This window comes from Triturus cristatus, chromosome 3_2 (assembly GCF_964204655.1).
Source record: "Triturus cristatus chromosome 3_2, aTriCri1.1, whole genome shotgun sequence".
Classification (NCBI taxonomy): Eukaryota; Metazoa; Chordata; class Amphibia; order Caudata; family Salamandridae; genus Triturus; species Triturus cristatus.
Window position 1 is genome coordinate 877,845,177 of NC_140584.1, and position 22,263 is coordinate 877,867,439.

General features: G+C 44.9%; 1 protein-coding gene across 2 annotated transcripts in view; it reads right to left on the reverse strand.

Moving 5' to 3' along the window:
- Positions 1–22,263, reverse strand: part of LOC146858369 (uncharacterized) — a 130,602-nt gene that overhangs the window by 42,136 nt on the left and 66,203 nt on the right. The window contains exons 4-5 of one of the 2 annotated variants that reach the window (XM_085649249.1): positions 11,137–11,206; positions 10,043–10,378 (exon numbers count right to left, since the gene is read on the reverse strand). In XM_085649249.1, the coding sequence (XP_085505375.1) occupies positions 10,083–10,378; positions 11,137–11,206 (366 nt within the window). In that variant the 3' untranslated portion in view covers positions 10,043–10,082. Of the gene's footprint in view, positions 1–7,496; positions 10,379–11,136; positions 11,207–22,263 lie in introns of those variants that run through there. The other variant, XM_085649248.1, reaches the window with a different exon arrangement.

Sequence of the window (22,263 nt, forward strand, 5' to 3'; positions counted from 1 at the left end):
GAGAGAATATTCTAGGTTCTTCAATTCACTATAAAACTCGGCATGGCACGCCAACAGACGCCTCCACTAATGAGACATATACAAAACAGACATAAAACAACACATCACTCACATGTCCTGCCCAGCACTGACTTGCCACATAGCCAGCAATAGCATGCTCAGAATATCTCGAATTGTCTATTAACAAGCATGTTGCCGACTTCAGATATGTGGAACTCTGGTAAAGACCCTCCTACAAAAAAATCCTACACACATGAAGCAAGGTCCCTGGCCATTCAACGTTACCACAGATGCACCTTTTGCGCATGATATAAATACTCAATGTCACCCCAGGAAGAAAACCCACCATAACATAATATTTAAAGCATCATTCAAGAATGAGCAGGACTCCACCTTGAGATGGACCTCCCAGAATCCCGTGAAAGGCACTCTAATAAGGGACTGTTCTAGAACGACACAGTACTGGCAGCCTATTTGGTATACATATACCAACAATACAATCTAGATTTTACATCTCTCTGCATTGCTTATCATGCAGCCTTCTCTCTAGTGGCCTCCTTACATTGGACCACCCATCCTCCAATCACCAGTGCACAGTAGTGGCTGTTGTTGTGGAAGAGTGGTGTGGCAGGGGGGAAGGGGTCGGGGGCCAAAATAAAAAATACCTTATCTGCAGACGGCCGCGTCGAGCTCTTCTGATCCTATTCTTGCAGGCACTCAGACTCCACTGCAGCTAATCCTGATGCTGCACTCAAGTCATGAAAGAGTCATCAGGCTTGGTCTGAGCACCAAATTTGCGCTCCCAGGGAGACTGGGAGCCTATGCCTGCTCTCTCCAACCCAGCAACGCAGCTGAGGCTGGAGAGAGCTTCACTGCACATGAGGGTTTGGCCGGCCTAAGACGGCCGGCCAAACCGTCATGCGCACTGATCACAGTGCACTACCACTCCTCCTGCACCTGTCATTTCCCATGGTCCCGCTTTCAAAGACTCAGCAGGAAAGGAAAAATAGAACAATAATAAAACGTGTTTACTATCATTTTATTTTTCCTTTCCTGCTGTTTTGAGGAAGCTGACCGGGGTGGGGGGGCGACGCTCCTCTGCAATAGCGGAGGAGCCGCTGCTGCCCGTGCAGCTGTAGATCGTACTGCCTTAAGTACTTGTCTCAAGCCAAACGTCTTAACTGAGCAATAGCAATGTTCTCTTATTGCTTCGCCAGCAATGTTTTAGTGCTGAGGCACCACCTTATATGCTCTTCAAAACAAACACAACATAACTTTACTGCAGGTTGTACTGTTCATGCTCCACACATTGTTAGATGAAATACTTGTAGGTGACCGAGCCTCACTGCCGGTGAAAGGAGACTTGTTAGAGATCTTTATTAGGGGTACTCTAGCTCATCCTGCCTTCCAAGTGCCCTAGGTCTGCTCTAATATTTATAAAGAAGCTTGATAGGTCCTAGGAAAATCTCTTGCTACAGCATTTTCTAATATGATGTTAGCCCTAAAAGCATTCATAAGGTCTCGCCTAGGCAGCGCTTACGCTGTCTTGAGGCATGCTGTACCTAAGCATGGACTTGAATTTCTGCCCACTTGTCGTCCTTCTTTTAAATTGCCTGTTGTCACTGTCCTTGTAAATGTTGGCTTTTCGTTTGTTAATAGGCTCAGTAGTCTCTCCTTAGTACCTCCCTGTCTTCTGTTGTTACTTCACATGAGGACTGGTCCTTTTACATGTGTCATTACTCAGTTTGCATTATTTACTGTCTGTCAGGACTATTTTCTTATATGACTTTTGCCTGCCTGCTGCTGCAGACAGGATACCTCTCCCGCAACCGCATATGACAAAAAGGTATAGTTCACAGTGCAATTGTGCACGGGTCTAATGCTCATGTTAAGCTACTCAGACTGAAACAATACAAACAACCGAGAGGAGCTTCAACCGCACATTATAAAAATGTACAGTTCAAGGGGCATTTGTACATGGGTCTAACATACATGTTAGGCTTCTTGCACTGAAACAATACAAAAAAAACAAGAGGAGCCGCAACCGCACATGACAAAAATGTACAGTTCACGGGGCAATTGTGCACAGGTCCAACATACATGTTGGGCTTCTCGCACTTAACAATACAAACAACCATAAGGAGAATTTACATTCCGCCCACAGTTTGCTTTTTGTAAAGTAAAATATTCCTCCACGTTGCCCTTTATCCTCTTCATAGACATGAATTACGGACTTCCAATAGCCAGACCAATGCTTAGGAACTGTAGCGGACATCTTGAAGTTCTATGTCTAGCGGTAGGTGTGATCCAAATCCAGACAGAACAATGAATAGAGCCACAAAAAGAGTAGACTTAGTGCATGCTACTCTTTGCAAAGTCTAATCATCCTAATAAAACAGGGGAACACATTTCAATATATATTGTTTTTCATTTCTGCTCCTTTGGTGCCAGCTGGTATTAGGTTGTAGGAAGGTGGAATCTGACCATATGGTTGCCCCCAACTTTTTGCCTGGTATTTGGATGGTTTTTGACTAGTCTGGCTGGGATCCTGCTATCCAGGACCCCAGCCTATCTGCTTCTTCTCTAAACTGATGTGAGTACCCTAGGTACCTTCCAATTGGATACTGAGGACACCCTATCAGCCCCTTGTAGATGGTACCCTAGGTACCCAGGGCATGGGTCCCTCAGAGGCCTACCAGGGGCTGCAGCACTTATTGTGCCACCCCTGGGACAGCCATACCAAATGACGCCACCAGACCACTACTGTAGTCTGGGTAAGGTGGTGCTTGCACTCCTTACAGGGATATAGGTATCCTGTATCCCACTTAATACAACACATATATCCTCATAGGTCACCCCTAAAGCAGGCCTTGCTAATCCTACAAGGCAGGGTGCTGAGATATGTGTGAGGGGGGACCCCTACCTGAGTAGGGCCCCTCTGCAACCTTCGTAAAATCATTGCTGGGTTGTTTGTAGTGTAGCCATACCATATACTCTTAACCGCATTATAAGTATATGGCGATAGCGTGATAACTTGAGAATGGCTACACAGAACCATATCGTGTTTGGTGTCAAACATGTAGGAATCATACCCCCAATCCAGCCATGGGACTGAGGGCATGATTCCCCCTGCTAGAGGGGCGATATGGGAAAAGTGGCAGAATTTAGACCCCAATTTAAAAGTGCACACGTAGTACAAAATGGATGCTACCCGCCACCCACACGACTCTGGCTGCCTGTTGCTGGGCATTTCCTTTGGTTTTGCTTTGTTCGCCTTAAGTTGGCAGGGTATGCTCAGACGTGAGTCCCTCGCTCACTTTGCCACTGGATTCAAGCAAGCCTGGCTGAAGACGGCTGAAATGCCAGAAACCAGTCCTAGGAAGCTTGTTTCCAGTCCAGGGAAGACATGGCTTGGCAGTTCAGGCTGGACTGTTCCCATGAGGCACAGGGTCAGACTGATTTGCATATGGCCCTGTCTGAACTGGGGTGGCAGAGTGGGCTAAAGAACGGTGGTGGATTAAACCCAGATCAGTTGACTGGGTGTGAGTGCTTGCAATGTTCAACACTCCATCCATCATTTCCTTTGGTTTTGCTTTGTTCGCCATAAGTTGGCAGGGTATGCTCAGACGTGAGTCCCTTGCTCACTTTGCCACTGGATTCAAGCAAGCCTGGCTGAAGACGGCTGAAATGCCAGAAACCGGTCCTAGGAAGCTTGTTTCTGGTCCAGGGAAGACATGGCTTGGCAGTTCGAGCTGGACTGTTCCCATGAGGCACAGGGTCAGACTGATTTGCATATGGCCATGTCTGAACTGGGGTGGCAGAGTGAGCTAAAGAACGGTGGTGGATTAAACCCAGATCAGTTGACTGGGGGTGAGTGCTTGCAATGTTCAACACTCCGTCCATCATTTCCTTTGGTTTTGCTTTGTTTGTAGTGTAGCCATACCATATACTCTTAACCGCATTATAAGTATATCGTGATAGCATGATAACTTGAGAATGGCTACACAGAACCATATCGTGTTTGGTGTCAAACATGTAGGAATCATACCCCCAATCCAGCCATGGGACTGAGGGCATGATTTCCCCCTGCTAGAGGGGCAATATGGGAAAAGCGGCAGAATTTAGACACCAATTTATAAGTGCACACGTAGTACAAAATGGATGCTACCCGCCACCCACACGACTCTGGCTGCCTGTTGCTGGGCAGAACTCCAGCCACAGCAGCTGGACAATAGGGATCTTGTTGCAGGGAGGTGCTCCCACCTCCCCAGACAGACTATGTGGATTGGAACTGGGTGGGTGCACCATAGGATGTCTTTCAGAGTTGCACATAGGCTTTTTCAGTGCCTACATTCTGCATACACCGCCTAAAACCAGTTCAGGGGCATCCTGTCCCCTGCCCTGGCGGGAAACACACAAAGGGGAGAGGGTGTAGCCACCCTTTCCCGCCTGACCTCTCATTGGTGGGCTCTGATCTGGACACTCCCCTAATCTATGGATAAAGGTGAATACAGGGTCCCCAGAGCCTCAGATTATTCTTGAACTTCACAGACTTGAACTTAGACTTGCTGCCGCACAGCTGACTGAAGAAATCTCCCTTGGGGTAAAGGAGTTACCCCCCTGCTTGGCAGGCACCTGAAACACTGCAAGTGACCCAGTTGGAACCTCGCTGCTCCTACGGACATCGACAACTCTTTCCTACCTTGAGGTGGGTTTCCAAGCATCCCAGAGGCCAGTGAGTGTGCACAGCAAAGCTCAGCTCCGTGGACCCCGTGGGTGCCGAGATCCCCAATACCCCAGGACACCGGCCACCTCTTGCACAGCACCTGACCCCGACCAGTGGGGAAGTTGTGCTTTGGCCCATTTGGCCCATTATTGAGCCAACCTCTCAGCATCATCTGTGCCAAAGATCGATGCCCTAGCCCGCTCTGGCGACCCGGGGGCACATCTTTACGTGCGCCAAATTGCTGCCTCCCTCAGTCCCTTGTCTCTCGACTTGTGGGCCCTAGGGGAGGTCAATCTTCGATTCCAAGAGTTCTCCTGGTTGCTCCAGGCCTGCTCTTCAGTCTCCTCGCTGGAGACCTCGCTCAGACCTCGTGGGTCTGCACCAGTAGCAGTTTTGTGTTTCTTGCATGGGTTGCTGTTGTCAAGGCTTAGTGGATCAAATCCGGACACTAACACTGCAGCGACCCTCATCCTTCAGGGACAGTCGCCCTCCAGAAGCTGGCCTTCCTTGACGCCTCCTGGACCCCGTGGCTGACGATCCAAGCTACGCCTCTTCCACCTGGAAGCACCCGACATTGAAGGGCTCCTTCTCTTGAGCCCCCGGTCACTGTGCTGTGACCCAGACTCTGTCCCCTCTGTTTTCAGGTCCTTCTCTACAAGATCTACATTTTCATTCTTCACGACAAAGACGACGCTTCTGGCTAGCAGCAGTTCTTCACGTTTTGCCTTTGAAAATCAGCCCACGACCCGACATCGAAAACAACCTATGCACCCGGCTTCCCTGGGGCAGGTAACAGTGGTACCTCGGTACTCTCGTGGGTGTGGGCTCTTCAGAAGCTTAACTCTAAAGTATTGAACTTGAACTCCTGCTAGAAGTGTTTTTAAACTTGTAAAATTCAACCGCGACATTCTCCATAGGCTTTAATAGAGATCCCGACAGTAGCTTTAGCCACTGCACGCGTCTCCCGTGGGTCACCTTCCTCACTACCTTGGGTGGTTTCACAAGGGGCCAGCGACCCTAAATGCCCTAGGCATTGTCTGTAGAATTGTATTGGTTCTTATACCACTTTTTTGATATATGGTTTGGTCCCCCCACCCCCCCCCACCCCCGGGGCCCTGTGATTCCGGTGCTATTTATTGTAACTATCAATGCTTGTTTGAATTGTATCTTCACCTCTAGCCTCAGTGGGGTTATTCCTAGAATAAATACATATATTTTATATATATACCTGTGTGGACTACTCTTTCATTTGGTTATTCAAGAGGTTATCTATGGTAAAACAATAAGCTTAACACTCCTTCAAGACTTAGCCTGAAGGCTGCTCTCCACAGCTACCACTAGGATAGCTTTCTTTAAAGGTTGTCTTTAACCTATCACCATAAGAGTCGAATTGGACTGGTACAAGGTGTCCCCTATAACTAGAGGACAGCATATGCCAGGCCAACTTCTCACATAGGTACATTTGCATTGTGGGAATTTCGCGCTTCTCATAAACTGAAGGAAGCATGAAAAAGATGCCCAATTATCTGGCGTTTCCAGCGTATTCATTGTCCATGCCGCCATAATATATTATCTAATTACAATGGGGATGCAGTAAATCGGATGCAAATTGTACACCCACTTGCTATGGTGCAGAATGGGCAAATTACAGAACTGACTAATGCACAGGGGTGCCTTACAACACTTAGGCATGCGTACTGGACAACTGTGTGTAGAGATCGGACGTTCTTGCTTCTGTGAAGCAGTTCTAAGTTAATAACTGTGTTTCTCGTAGTCTAATCGATTCAGACTTTACTTGTGCTTTCTGTGCTTTTCGGTCCAGAGAACCTGCCTTCCACATATGCACATGCTTCCTTTACTGTGCTGTGCCGCCTTTCAGTGCATCTAAACCTGAGTTCCATTCAGCAGCCATCTCAAAAGCTAAGCTATTCCCCCGTCAAACATGGCGATGGATTTCTTGGCTGGCTGTGTAGGAGGTAAGGGCTTCGCTGCAAAGTTGTGTATGCGTCTCTCTCCGATTGGCAGAAAAATACATTTATAAACTATTCTGCTGGTTTGTCAGCATTTGAGTTTGGTGCCTTGAATATATTACAACACACGTATTATGTACATTTGCTTTCTTTCATTTTGTTTAAAGAATACATGGTGTGCTGACATGGAGCTCACCAGGTCCTGTTGCACCAGGTAGGAGGTTATTTAATCCTCTAGCTTTCTTTATGATATATGTTATGCTCAATTCTCCCAGAAGTAGCAGTTTGTTCCTGTTTAAAAGAAACATGAGACCATGGTTGCCAAGTTAGGCAAATCGGTATTATTAAAGAGAAAAAACGTAAAAGTTGAAACTGCTTCTTAAAGCACTTCACTATTGTATTGGGTCGTATGTAGATTTTTTTTTTTTCACAACTCAATTTTATTGTTGAAAGCTGATACAAGTTCGGCGTCACATAGATCGCCAGCAGTATATAATGACAAGCAGCATTGATTTCAACATTTTCAATACTAACATAACTGTGTTGATGCAATAAACACATTAGAAGAGAACTTGGAACAACAAACGATAGTGCAGTAACAATATCGCTGGAAGCACCCAGCGATCTAGAACATACAGGTCGAAGCGATTCGGTACATATGTAGGTAGTATGTAGATTTTTAACAGTTTATAACATGTTGGGTATTATGTATTGTAGTGAGTCACCTTGATTTTACTGCTTATCAGCAAAGTTCCCCTGTAAAATGGATCCAAACAAGAAAGAAACACTTTGGCTGCAAATGTTGTCTTTTTCTTTTATTTTTCAATTCCAAAATGCAGTTTTGGAACAGAGAATGTGAGACCTATTGCATTACAATTTTAAGCTGTTGATGTTAAAAATGACAATGTTTTTTACTTTTGCTTTTTATACCAATGGCAATAGCACTATACAAATATAATTATTCCACTGCTAATAAAAAACGAAAGTAAAAAACATTGTCATTTTCAACGCCAAAAGCGCTAACTAGTTCCTTGTCTTCTGCACATCAATAGTAATAAGACAGGTTGAGAAAAGACCACTGGAGGAGCCAGAAGTAGGATACAATATAAATCGTAATTAGGGCTACCGGTTTTATGGTATTTTGTTTTTTACACTTCTGTCTGGATATATCTATATTTATTTTTTGCTCATTTTATCTGTATTTATCCACATTTATTTTAGGTTTTGTGAAAAAATGAAGCTGGATTGTGTATATTTCTACATTTGTTTAACCAGTTAATGTACAATCATGCCTGAACGCCTGCCAGGTTTCAGATGATAAATATGCACATTTAAGAAAACATGCCATTTTTAGACTTTTTACTTAAATAAACCTCCTTGCATGTTTAATCTGCCCAGCTATTGGCATTGCAGTCATGGTTGACAGCATTTAGAATCACTCAAAAACAACCAATTTCCGTTTTTATCCACATTTAAAAATAAATACAGACAGGAAAGTAAATTGTTTTTTGTCTGCATTTATCTGTCAAAATCTGTAAAAACGGAAATGATGGAGCCTTAATCATAATTGGTTGTTAGCAGTCTAATTTTTTAACCTTTTCTGTGCCCATGACGAGATAGTCTCGTCATGGAGCACGGTCGCGCTGTGCCCATGACGAGACTATCTCGTCATGAACCCCACCCACTAATGAAACGCCCGGCACAGGAGGGGGAAAGGGCGTGGCACAGAAGGGGTTAATTGGATACTAAATGGATGGATCAACTAAAATAATGGAAAAATATTTGTATTGAAAGATCAAGGTTTTACTCCAGCACCACAGACATTTGCCTACCGTCTCTCACAATATACACAACTACGGACTCAGTTCTTCATATCAGGGAGGTCATTTGGCCTCTCAACCCCTCCTTAAACACATCCATTGACACACTGTGACTGGCCCACTTGCTGTAGCACACACAAATGCATTTCCCTATTTTGTATTGCATATTGTCCAATTTCAGCATAAAACAAAGACCAGAGAACTGAGTGTTGAAGATGATGCACTTCACATTTTCCTAGATTCGGGATTGCTTATAAGCTGCCGCAAACCAAGAATCATGTCGTAAAGAGCAATCTCCAAAAAGCTAAGGCTTTCTACGTTTTACACATGGTAGATCGGTAACCATTTAAGAGTTACACAATGGATCAAAGACTGTTCTGGGTGTAGAAAAATATATTCTTAGCATTTCATTTCACCGAAAACATTGCCATTCTAAAAGCGTAGTGATTTCCGGGAGAACCACAATCAGCTGTTTGCACATCTTTAGAGCCCTTCTTTGGTACACATGGGGCCTTATTATGAGTTTGGCAGTCCTAACCTGTGGTGGCGGTCCGATCACCACCACACTGCAGACCAGCCCAAAGTATTACTACTGCAGTGGTTGACCGTCAAGGGACCGCTGGGGATCAAGTATCCCACGGCGATCACGCAGTGGTCAGGAGCACTAATATGAAGGCAGTACTGCTGCGGCACACCCAAGCATATTAGGAGTTGCCTGTCCACTGCCCTTTTCAGGGCAGTGGGTCCACCATGAAAAGGGTGGCGGAGAGGCAACAAAGGGGGCCCTAACAGGGCCCCCTGCTGCTCCTGGGCCTGCATGCGGGGGGGAGGCGCACATGTATTGCCCCCACGGTTTTGCACCCCAGGTCCTGCACGGTGTGGATTGTATGGCACACCGTGCAGGAAGGTGCAGTTGACGCTCTGACAGTGGCATTCTGCATGACTGACTCTTCAATGAGCCGGAAAGACCACTGCCTTAGACCGCCAGCCAGACCAGAATGTAACTCTGCAGCACCGAGGCTTTGGCGGTCCGACAGGACCGCCAAAGTCGTAATAAGGGCATTAGTCTAACACAAATAGAATGTGGCCTCTAGAGCAATAGGATGTATAAGACGATTATGGGACCACTGAGTCCCATTAATGCAAATATTAAAAATGGACTATTCTATCAACTCAATATAAAAGTAGAACAGATCAATATCCATAGATTAATATCCATTTCTAAACCAAGTGCAAAAGGAGACTAAAGTAGATGGCTGGTCTGTACGATGTGATATCCTACAAGTGAGGTTGTGTGTAGCCCTTTTTATCCAAGCACTGTTTGCAACGATTTGCTTTTACTAATCATATAGTACTGCTCCACGTCTAATAGAACAACACAACACGTCCATCTTGAACACAGTCTGACTATTTACGACAATTTGATTTATGTTTCAAAGAATAAATGTAAAGACTATATATCTTTCTCTACAAACTGCACATCCAGTATGGATAATTAATGATGCCTCGGAATGCAAAATATATACCTAGGGCATTAACTGTGAATAATACCCTCATCATGACTAACTATTCAGTGGCTCCAGATAGACTCATGTCCACATAGTGGAAGTGGGCGCCATCGCACAGCACCGGCTGGGGATTCTTCCTCTTCCAGATGCTGAGGGAGTCACGGTGTCCGGGCCAGTGAGGAAGCCCCAAGCGCCTCACGCAGCAGAAGTCGTCGGCCAATGCCAGCTGGAAGTCACGGGAAGTAGACTGGCCCCAGGGGTTGGTAGAGAAGGTCTCACCCAACAGCTCTCCCACATGTAAGATGGTGTCACCTCTGTAATAACCAAGGCAGTCCAGGGAGAAGGTGGAGGACTCTGAAAAGTATAAGAGGGAAGGGAATCAAAGTTGGGAAACATGAGGGGCAGGAGAAGTAGAAAGGATGCTGGAATAAGAAGACCTTGAGATGCTTTCATCTCCAGCTACCAGTCAAAGCATCCTTCGATCACTAGTCCCTTTTTATTGCTAAATCTATATATTTATACCCCACATCCACATCACGGTGAATGACTGAATCTAACCCCTTCATGACAGTGCCATGTGAATTAAGAAAAAGGTACATTGACGGGCAAAACAGCACAAGTTGAAGACGCTGAACAAGCAGTTTATCTCTTCGCTGCAATGCCCAAGTCACACCCACTGGAACATACTCTCATATGATGCTTCCTGCGTGCTGTACTCTTCCTTGTTGAGTCGAAAAACTCGCACCATGTGTTATTCATGGATGGCAGTGGGACACCAATAATACTACTTTTACATAATGTCACACAGTTCTCATAGGTTCCAACTGAGAAACGTATTTAATCCATTTAAAGCTTATTCATTCTTTTCTGTGAGCAACCACGTTTACCATGAAGTACACATTGCACTCCTCGATTTCGACTCAACTCTCATGGACGCCCTTGGCCTTCGTGCATTTACTTTGCTTACTTGAGATGGTGTACGCTTTGGGGCGCCTCAGGAAGACTTCTATTTTCATTAAACCAAGATAAGCTCAGTTCATTTGTTTCACGTGCAAACAGTAATATGCAATAACTACACCAGTACAAACCTATAGAGAAGCGCACAGGCGTACCTTCAGCATCTGGCCATGCGAGCAACAGAGCTCGGTCCGGGAACTGGTCCAGGATAGCCGGCCCGCAGGTCTGTAGAGATAAACACATGGGGGACATTAATGAGTCTCATGAATGTATGCTCCTTGCCTGTATCTGGTTGGTCCTCCTGCTCCAAAGTAGGGATATATTTAGATGTGCCACTGGAGCGTCACTTTTTTTGAGACTTCAGTGGCACAGTGTGATGGCCCATACTTACAGGGCCACGCAAAAGCACCCTGCAAGGATTTTCATGGACTTGTAAATATGGCCCCCTTTCACGTATTACTCTGCGTGAAAGGGGCATTTGATGAGTGTTGTTGTGGGTGGTCCCACGCAACACCCATGGAACCTGACTCATAAAAGTTTCGTAAACCTATGAATGAGTCCGATTCTAACACCTCCCCAAGGGAGGCATAACAGTGGCGTAATAAGGAGAAATACCTTTATTTCTCCTTTTTTTCCCTCTTTCTGAGTGCTGCATTCAGCAGCACACATAGAAGGAGGAAAGTGCCATCAATTATTGTTTTTGTGCAGGAAGGTTTCCCTTCCTGGACAAAATCAATAATCCCTGCAACGTAGGCACCCTTGCACCATGGTGCAAGGGTGCCTGCATTGGCACTAGTTAGCCTACTGTGCGCCAGTGCAGAGGAAAGCACAGGCATGCGTCGTATTGTTGTAAATATGACGCATCCCTGGACTTTCCTAACAACGCAGCTCAGCACAGCAAGATGGCCTGCAGCGTCTCGTCATTATCTTGAAAATATGCCCCCTAGTCTACTGCATCTGAAAAACGCTGTTATTGCTGGGGGAGGGAGAGGGGGAGGGGTAACTGGGACAGCGTATGGGAGTCCCTTGCTGACTTACACACCCAGGTACTGATGGGAACTTTACCCAGTGGCTGCCCCTTCTGTGTCGAAGGCTTGATTTTTGGCTGCATGGTGTTTTTACTTCAGCCCTGTCTTTGTAGGTTACCTATAACCAACGACATTCACCGTGTGTGGCTTTGCCAGTGTCGCTGCTCTATCACTATAGCTAAAGGAAACACTGTTATGCTGCAAGCTCTCTTTACTCCACTGTCATCGAGTCTACCATGATAAAACACACATACACAGAGGACCCTCAGGGGTCTCAACATTCGTTTCATTTATGTCTTTATTTTCATGATTGCAATAACCAGAATGTGGCAAGCATGTGAAGGCGTTCCCAAGGCTTCTTCCGTTCAAACGTACAAATGCTTCGGATTTTACACCATTTTCAGTAGCCTTAAAAAAGTGCACTTAAACCTGATGTTCGACACCCCAAGTCAACTGGTCAGCACGTGCCTCCTGCCTGGTTTTATTTATGTGCCAGCTAATGATGAATACAACATAAGCTTCACTCACATCTTCAGTCATAGCTGTTCTATGCCTTATTACCCTCTTTCTCCTGCAATCCGATTGATTGACAAAGCGTCTCTGAACTCTGCCCTACTCATAATCCTGGAAGAGGTTCCTTGGATTAATGCCCTCATTATCGATGGTTTGCCCGCTAGGGGGTATTATACTTTGGTGATATCTCTTGTAATGTGTTGTAGCTTGTTACTTATGGAATCTACACTCTCAAGCTCGTAATACTGATGGAATCCACAATTGCAAGCTCTTTTGCTCATACTTTACACTTTTTAATGTTTGACTCTCTACTCATAAATGATGTCTCCTTGCTTCTGGCCGCATCTACTCCTGATCTTCACCTGAATAATGCTTTCCCTCTCCTTTCTATCTTCTCTGAAGGAATCTCCTGCTGAAACTATAAGGCAGTGGCTTATGATCCCCCTTCTAGAGGTTTCAATCACTCAAGCTTTCCTCTTAGTGTCTGTGATGTCTTGCAGCAAAACCATATTTGGAATACTATTTATGGGGTGGAGAACAATATTGATTCTTTATTTCTTCCTCTTTTTGGACAGTTCTTGTGATTTTTTATATGAGCCAAGTTCTAATAAAAAGTAAATTATAAATCAATATGTGAAGAGCAAAAGGGCAATACTGGTAAAATGAGTAACCTGACTCTGCAAAGATAAGGGAAGAATCTTTGTGACAGTTCTGTCACTATTCACACTATTCAAAAGCACATAGCTGACAATTGCCTAGTTCACGGATGTTGATTGAACGAGATATACCTTGCGTCATTTGTATACAAAAATCCCATTCTGGAATTAAGCAAATAGACGTGGCTGTGTTAAGTTATCTTAATATCTTTACTGGAGTTTATAATTTGCCACAAGCAGTTTCACGGGGCAAGGGAAAGAATATCACGAGAATGCAATCCGGAAAATGCCGTATTATCCCAAGATATCAGAAAAGGTTAATTGGAACACTGAAAAAAGCAACAAATTAGCACAGGAGATGAGAGGTGTGTATAAAGCACAAGGACATTTTATAGTCACACATCTTTTGTCCGCCGGAAAATGGGAAACCAGCCTATTCTAATAGAACAACACAACCTTTGCAAAACACTTCATCTATCTGCCTCGTCTGAGGCTTTGCATGTTTGAAACAAGGTCTCGCCCCAGACACATGTAATTCCCTTGCACTCTATTGAAACCGACAAAAAGGTCTTCACTAAAACGTATTTATCACTCCTTTTAACATTCTATCTCCCATGCCTTGTATTAAGTAACCTGGGATGATTGAATCACACATTTTTAGGTCTCACCTTTAGACGACTTTTAGCTGTCTTTTGTCGAAGACCTATTGTGGACAATAATAGCAGTACTAACAGTGGACTTGAATCAGCACACTGCTTAACACTGTTTGGCTTTCTGCTCAATTTAATTTGCTTGCTTCTTATTCGATGGCTTGCCTTCCTCTTCTTGAGTTTCTCCCTCCTCTGCAGCATAGCTTCAGATGACTTGCATCTGCCAATTGCTCACATTCAGTGAACTACTTTTCAGGTCTCGTCTGAGCCAGCGCACATGCGCTGCTTTGCGAGGCTTCTAGTAAGGACTTTCAACTCGGACCACACGCACGTGCGTGTGCTTTCTTTTTTTGCTCACACGCTTTTGGCCTTTGTGTGCGACTTTCTAAGAAAGGCAGCACGCAATTGGCCAAAGGCAGTTGCATGTCCCACCTTCTCTCCCCCCTGGCCTAGGGAGCTCGGGAGCGAGCAGCAGCGCTGCTGGGTGCCAGCTGCATACCTCACATTCCTTGCAGTGCGCACGCAACACACTTGTTAATCTTAGCTGCAATAACTTTGATTACCTCACATTACTTGCAGTGCACGCGCACCCCATTGTTAATCTTAGCTGCAATAACTTTGATTAAAAATCTTACATTCTCTTCAGTCACGCTAATAAAAAATACCGTCTGATTAAAAAAAATCACATCTGTGAACACCTTGAAAACAGACTCTGTGTAGCTCAGAATTTTCTTCCCAGCTAAAAGCAACCCACACACATTAATGAGAAGAAATAAAATGCCATATTCCTGTAAGAAAAGAACGAGCGCCAGTTCGGGAATCTAATCACAGACGGATTAACATTTCGTGTAACATCCCCTGGTAGTAGTGGCAGCGGAGAGATGACTAATGGACCGCACAATATCATCCTTTCAACTCTGCAGCAGATCATTCTCCGATAGCTGGCTGTGGCTGTCCCAGCAGCTCCGGCTGAAGGTCACTGTGCGCCTCTGGGTGAAACGTCAATAAGGAGTTTTTTACCCGGCAAGCTAATGTTTTAACAGAGAGGCGCGCGCCAGCCACTGTGTATAAGAAATGCACCGCCACCCTCGCCATTCCCAGTTCAGCGGGTTCAAGCGTGCCAACAGCTCGGCCATGTTGGTGCGTCTAAAGAGGAATGGACAGATTCTGGACCCCGGTTCCAGGCCATTCTGTCCTCAAGGGCTCTCATCTTTTGTTATACAATGGCTGGAAGTGGCCAGATCCATTTACAATTTACAGTGAAGGAGATGGAAATTAAACATCTAGGTGCCAGCCATATTTACCCTGCAAGGGTCTGGCCTCTCTGAATTTTCATTGCACATTTAAATGTAAAATAGCTCTGAGGTTTTATCACGAATTGACGATACATGTGTGTTGAAAAATTGGTATGACATACACCAGTACCAGGCTGTAGAGAAAATCAGCTGCAGCAAAAATGGTCAGACCAGCCCGCTCTCCTCATGTCCTCCCCAGGGTTCGATTGGGATGAAATCGATTATCTCTTCTCCCTCTCTACCTACCCCTCTTTCCCTCTCTTGAAGCCCCCCATCTGTTTGCTGCAATTAACTTTGCAGAGCTGGGCATGGATGACCGAAGAACAGGCATGTGAAACAAGCATTGGCATAGCCAATAGGTCTCGCCTTTGGGACCTTATAAGTGTTTAGCCATGCAACAGTTGATGTTGTTGCACCAAGGATATTGTGCTGGATCGCTAAACACTTATAAGGTCCCAAAGGCGAGACCTATTGGCTATGCCAATGCTTGGTTTTTTTTGCACTCTATGGGGGTACATATGCTTTCTTGTTATCACCTGTCCTGTGCTCTGCTTTCACCCTCACATCCCAGCCTCAATGTTTTGTGTTGAAAGTGCGTCTGTTGCTTTGCTCACCTATCTCTGCCATTGCTTTTTTACCCACCTCCTCCACTGCACCATTCACCATTTATCTTGCAACTCAGCAGCGTTTCCTTTTCTCTCAAATTGGTAGTCAGGTCATAATGCATGAGTGAGCATACATGGTGACCCATGCAGACTCCTAAATCATGTTGCTAGGAGGTTGTAACGTCATGATGCTTATGTGAGCATGCATGTTCATGCACATGTTGTACGCTTCATCACACTTTTTTTTCAAATGCTCTTTAACATTAACATTAAAACTTCTGTTTTCTTTCTGCCTATGCCGAACAGCATCGGTAAAAAATTTGGCAAAGTTAATAGATCTGCATTGGCAAAGCCAAAAGACGTGGCCTAATTGATTTGCTTATGCTTGTTATCAGTTTCTGCTGGAGACAGGTCTTACCAAGCCCTTATCCACCTACAGGCAATACTCCTAATTCAATATATTATGTATTGTAAGTACACTGTAAATTTGATTTATCACCATAATTCAGAATGACCTCTTGTGCAGGACCTGTGATCTCACTTTAGTGGATCAGCCCATAGAATGGTTTGTGCTGAAAGCACAAGACAGATTACTACCCAGAGCCATATTCTAACAGACGTGTGGCCAGGTTTACCCTGATCATGGGGTGTTGTTTGTAGGTAGGCCTGCTATGTTGGTCACAAGCTTGAATCCCAGTTCATACCCTGCTAACCTCTACGTCTCCATCGACCACAGTGCTCCTCAAGAGAGACAGAAGTCTGATGATACCGTGACCATGGGTGTGTCAGCAGGTAGTACTGATTCGTAGTGCACCGCTATTAGGATGGGAATGGCCTGCCCTACAAATGGCCCCGGCCTCGTGAGTGTCATGATCTAGGTGCAACCTAGAATTGTCAGTTGCACAAAAATAATAAAATAGCACAAAGCCCGCCGTAGCAAGGTTTTTGGCTCTGTAGATGCCAGGGTGTCGGTGAAGCCTGGTGCTAACGTCTTTTCCAAATGCTTGCATCTGGTTTGGGCAAATATGTCTCCGACCAGACACTTCCCTTGACATTTGTGCAATTTCGCAATTGTGTGTGGGCCTATGGGAATCGTCGATTTATGGCACATATATAAATCATGACAACAGGCAAGGGGTTTAAAACCTTTGGTTCATGAAGATATCATCATAGTCAACATACACAATGGTGCAAAGCCCTATGCTTCACTGAAAGGAAGCACCTGATGAGCTCATCGGCCTCTGGATGCCAGGAGACTCAAAAGTATTGTATGCGCTACCTGAGAAATTGCACAATATTATAAATCCGACGATGGCTTTTCCTTTACAGAGTAATAAACAGGGACCGCTTACTCACAAGAGGTGCTGGCAGGATCCAGATGCTACTCCTTCTACTGATTTTGACCCCCAGGAAACAGATCCTTGGGGAAATCTTTCTCCAACAAGGAAAAGTGCTCCAGGATCAGGATAACCTGGAATTGAAATGCTTGACAAAAGTCCTCAGCACACTACATTTTTCCACTAGAATTGCACTGAAGTGGAAGATCATTTACCTTTAACCACGAGCTTATCTGAAACGTCACTCTCAAGAATGACGAGACTTTGACAGGGCACCTATTAGATGGGACCAGGAGAATCTTCTGCACACGTCAAGGTAGGCTCCTTGATGGCCAACTGTGTGTCCCTCTATTGAACAGTAACAGAAGAGGCCTCACAGTCTGGTCCAGTGGACGGAACAACGGAGGTGCCTGTGAAATGAACCTTAATTTCTCACTCTGATGAAATATATATGCTTTAGTAGTTCAGTCCTGGATTAAAGATATTCACTTCAGCAGCATTTTGACACATTTCAGAAAACTGGAGACAGAAACCTCCTTCCTGTCAATACGCCCAATGAGCTTAAATGAATGAATGAATTTCATCTGCAACAGCCTCAGGAGCAGTGATTTGTGCAAATATGGTAAAGTCATGAAAATCAGGGCCTCGAGAAAAAAAGTCTTGCATCATGTTCCATTCTCAATATGCAAACTATTTGGGACTTAGCTGGAGGAAGAATTATTTAGTAAGCAAAATCAGTACTTTGGTGGGAGGGTAAGATCTTTTTTACCACTCATCTTCAGAGCCACTTTCTATAATTATGGTTCCAGTTGACCCTCTGGCAGATGGTCTGTGTTTAGGGGCCTTCTTTTAGGACAATCGCCGACTCTATACTGCCGCCTCTGGCCCCCCATCAAGGACATGATTATGGTAAGTGGCAATGGTGGAGAATTATGCTGTAGTAAATTGCAGTAGTTCCACAAAGTACTTTTACTTGTGGCTGTGTAAGTAGGGAGGGCCAGATACATTATGGCTTGCAAGTCTGTGCACCTAGAATATTATTTTTGGCAGAAACTATTTCTGAAGTGCTCAGTGAGTAGTAAGGTGTTACGGTACACAACAGTCTTATTAGACACATGCCTCGTTTTTCCGCAGAAAGAGGATTCCACAGAGCAGTCGTCAATCCATTCCCTTGTAAGAAGGCCCACTACAGACATCCATCCAGTAATGAATTTGAAAGCCAAGAAGACGTTTGCTGAGTACTGACCATACAAGATGATGATTTAACGAGTGATAGTCACATGGATCCATACAGGAATTTTCATAGCGCTATGTACAAAAAGGATATCGATCTACACATGCGGATTAATGCTACGCATCTGCACTTTTTCGATATACAACCAGCTATCTCAGTTCAAAGAGTGGCCATTGAACTGTCCTCCACATTTCAGATTTTGTTTTTTACCATGGTATTAGCGCCTTTTGTAGTTATCTGTTATCGATGTGCCATGAAAAAGTGCACATACTTAGACAGTTAACTAACCATCTCTTTCATTCACAAAGGCAGCAAAAGAGGCAAGTCTTGTGTCTTCACAGCTGTGTCATGATAAAGGAGAAGTCCAAGCTAGTGTCAGGTCAAGACAGGAAACGTTTTGGTGTGTATTTCCATACAGACCTGTCAAAGGTTTTTCTTCCAAAGGACGGGATGTCTGAGCATCAGAGTCATTTGTTGAAGCTGGTGAAGTCACAAGTTGGAATATAATGCATCAAAAATAAGTATGGCTCAAAGGACAGCTCTGAGTTGAAAGTTATAGGAATTCTTTCTCTTCCATTGCTCTCCCTTGTCTTGACGATACTACAACAAAGCACTACACACATGAACACCGCTAAGCTACATGGCAAAGCTATTCATGATTTCAGATGGCTCACGAGAATCCACGAGCAAGCACTCTACCAGCAAACACTGAAATTCCAAATGCCATACGTTTTAAGGTTATCCTTCTCAGGTGCTGCAGCGACCAAGTGGAACGTCCTTTCGATTAAATTAAGAACGTTCCCAGACATCAAGTCATTCAGAAAAGGACTGAAGAGCCATATTTGCTAGTTATATTTAGAATGATGCTGTATAGAGACATGAAGCAATAAACTCAGCCAATGTTAATAATTTTGACAACCTTCTGCATACAAACTACTCTTCGAAATCTAGCTACCATCCAACTCTGACTCTGGGAAATTTCGTTATAATTGTAAAATGTGTTGCTTCAACCCTTTGGTTTTGATGGGCACCTCTTATAGAACTCTAAAATTAGTGTGGAGCATGTCTGGTTCCAAATAATTATCCGATGTATGTACTACCTAGAATGGTCTCTACCTCATATTCTGGTGTTCCATCTATCAGCGTAGGGGGAGGAGTGGTTGGGTTGTTTGTATAAGCGTCTTTTAATGTGAGTCACATGTATACCTGGATGAATCTTCCAGTGGCTAGGACGAGCAAGCTTTGTTGCTGCTGTATCCACTAACTTAAGGATTGGGAACGGACTTATAAACTTAGGCACAAACATAAAATGTACCCCGAGAATGGTGAGATAGTCAGTGGATAACCATACGTTCTCCCTAATGGAATCAGTTGAACAAGAAGTACAATGTCTGTCAGCAAAGTCTGTATTCCTGGTTTTAGCTACTATGAGATGCTGAAGTGACTATTTTGAGGTAAAAGAGGAGGTGGAAAACGCTGGAGGCCAAATATGACAATGAAGTGTGCATGGTATTAGTATAGAAAAGGTCCACTATTGGTACCTATTGTGTTAATTATTCTGCATGATTCATTGAAAATATCTGAGGTATTGCTCCAAAGTCTGATTCTGCCTCTCTGTTTGCCCATCAGTGTGGGAATGGTAACTTGTAGACATATACACTGTATTACTCCTAAATATTGTAATAAAGCCTCTTAAAACTTTCACTAAACTGAGATTGTTGATCAGTGATAATAACATTAGGTAATTCATGTGATATCACTACCTCTCTTAGGAAGGTAATGGCTAATGAATGGAAATCAGGCAATCTGTTAAGAGGAATGAAATGAGATTTTGCCATAAAGTAGTCCACTACAGCCAAAAGTACAGTATCTCCTGCTGATGGGGGCAGACCTGTGATATAATCCATTGATATCTATATCAAAGTAACTGAGAAGTGCCTGTAGAAGTCCCACTGGTTTCCTTCTTGAGATTTTTGCTTTAGCATATACCGTGCTAAAGATGATCATCAACAGATTTTTTAAGATTTGATCCCAAAACTGCAGAGATTCATTTTTAGTTTGAAATCTTTTTATTGAATTATCAACAAACAGATGCAATGGATAATGAGGCCTGCAACATAGGCCGATAATTGTCATATCTGAAAGAAACACGTTAGTTATAGATTCCTTACCTTATAATTACCCCCAGGCGTCAGACTGGATCCAGAAAGATTTTTCGTCAGCAGTCCCTCTGTGCGTCGGAAGGTGGCGTCGGTCAGCTCCGCGTTCGGCGTCGGCGTTGTGGTCGCCGTGATGATGTCGCGGCAGCCACTTAGAGCCGTCCTCGCGCTGATGTCAGTTCTTTCTTTTTCCGCGCCAGCCAGAGCAGATCTGGGAAGAGCGGCACCTCAGTCATTTTGTGACTAACTTTTTCTCTACTTTTGTCAACGTCCTTTCTCGAGTCTTCGACTCCGTAAGGAGCACGAGGGATGCCCAGGGTCACAGGCCGCAGCAAGTTACTCAACCTTCGCGCAGCCGGGGACGTGGGAACCAATGTCATGGTTCAGGGGGCCACTCCACCAGGCAGCAGCCTCCAAACCCTCCTAGTCCGACCTTTCAGGCCCATCAAACGCCATTGGGCGGCAGGATTCGCCATCACCTTCTCCACTGGCGCACCATCACTTCGGACAGGTGGGTTGTGCAAATAGCCCAAAGGGTCTACTCCCTCCCCTTCGAGACTACCCCCAGCCATGCCACCGCAGTACCACTGCATGTCAGAGGATCATCTGGCCCTTTTCCAGCAGGAAGTTACGGCTGTCTTGGCCAAGGGAGCCATTGAACGCGTTCCTGTCCCCGAAGTAGGTCGTGGTTGTTACTCCCACTACCTTCTGGTTCCCAAGAAGGACAAGGGCCTGCATCCTATCTTGGGCCTCAGGGATGTCAATCGCTTCCTCCGGAAGAAGATGTTCAAAATGTTGACGCTTGCTCAGGTCTTGTCTGCCCTCGACCCCCAAGACTGGATGGTAGCATTGGACTTACAGGACGCTTATTTCCACATCCCCGATATGCTGCCTCACTGGCGTTACTTGCGGTTCACGGTAGGCCACGAGCATTTCCAGTTTACCGTGCTCCTCTTTGGCCTTACCAGCGCTCCTCGGGTTTTCACGAAAGTGATGGCAGTGGTCGCAACTCATCTGCTCAGATCAGGGGTCTCAGTCTTCCCCTATCTCGACGACTGGCTGTTGAAGGCGGGCTCGTTCCAGGCCATCGTCTCCCACCTCCAGACTACGGCCGACCTCCTGCATTTGCTGGGGTTCTCCATCAATGTGCCGAAGTCGCACCCGATTTCCTCTCAGAAGCTCCTCTTCATCGGAGCTGTTCTGGACACAACGCAGTTTCAGGTCTATCCTCCCGAACAGCGAGACCAGGATATTCGGGCAATGATTCCGATCTTTCAGCCCTTATTCCGGGTTTCAGTCAGAATGACCCTGAAGCTGCTGGGCCTCATGGCCTCCTGCATCCTGCTGATCGATCATGCCAGGTGGCTTATGCGGGCTCTGCAGTGGGACCTGAAGTTCCAGTGGGCGCAGCATCAGATGAATCTGTCCGATCTGCTGTTGAAGATCTTTATCAGGTATAAACATTGTTACTATACTGCAGTAGTTTGTGTTGTTTCTTTCTTTTATCAACATCCTGTGATATCCAACGCTCCGTATCAATTTTCTGGTAGCTTTTTAAGAGTAATTGTAATAATCCTCATTCTGATTTGAGTAGCTTGTTTTAAGTGACCAGAATAGAGGGAGGACTGCTAAAGGGTCGATGTTCTTCCACTTGTCTCTATACACCGTCGACTTTTCTAGGTCTATTTCCTTGTCTTTAGCGTGCTCCTTAATAAAATCCGGAAAAGAACCAGGACCACCGGGCAAGTTATGGGTTCATACATTTCATGGACTTCAGATACCTTACATTTCTATTATTTGGCCAA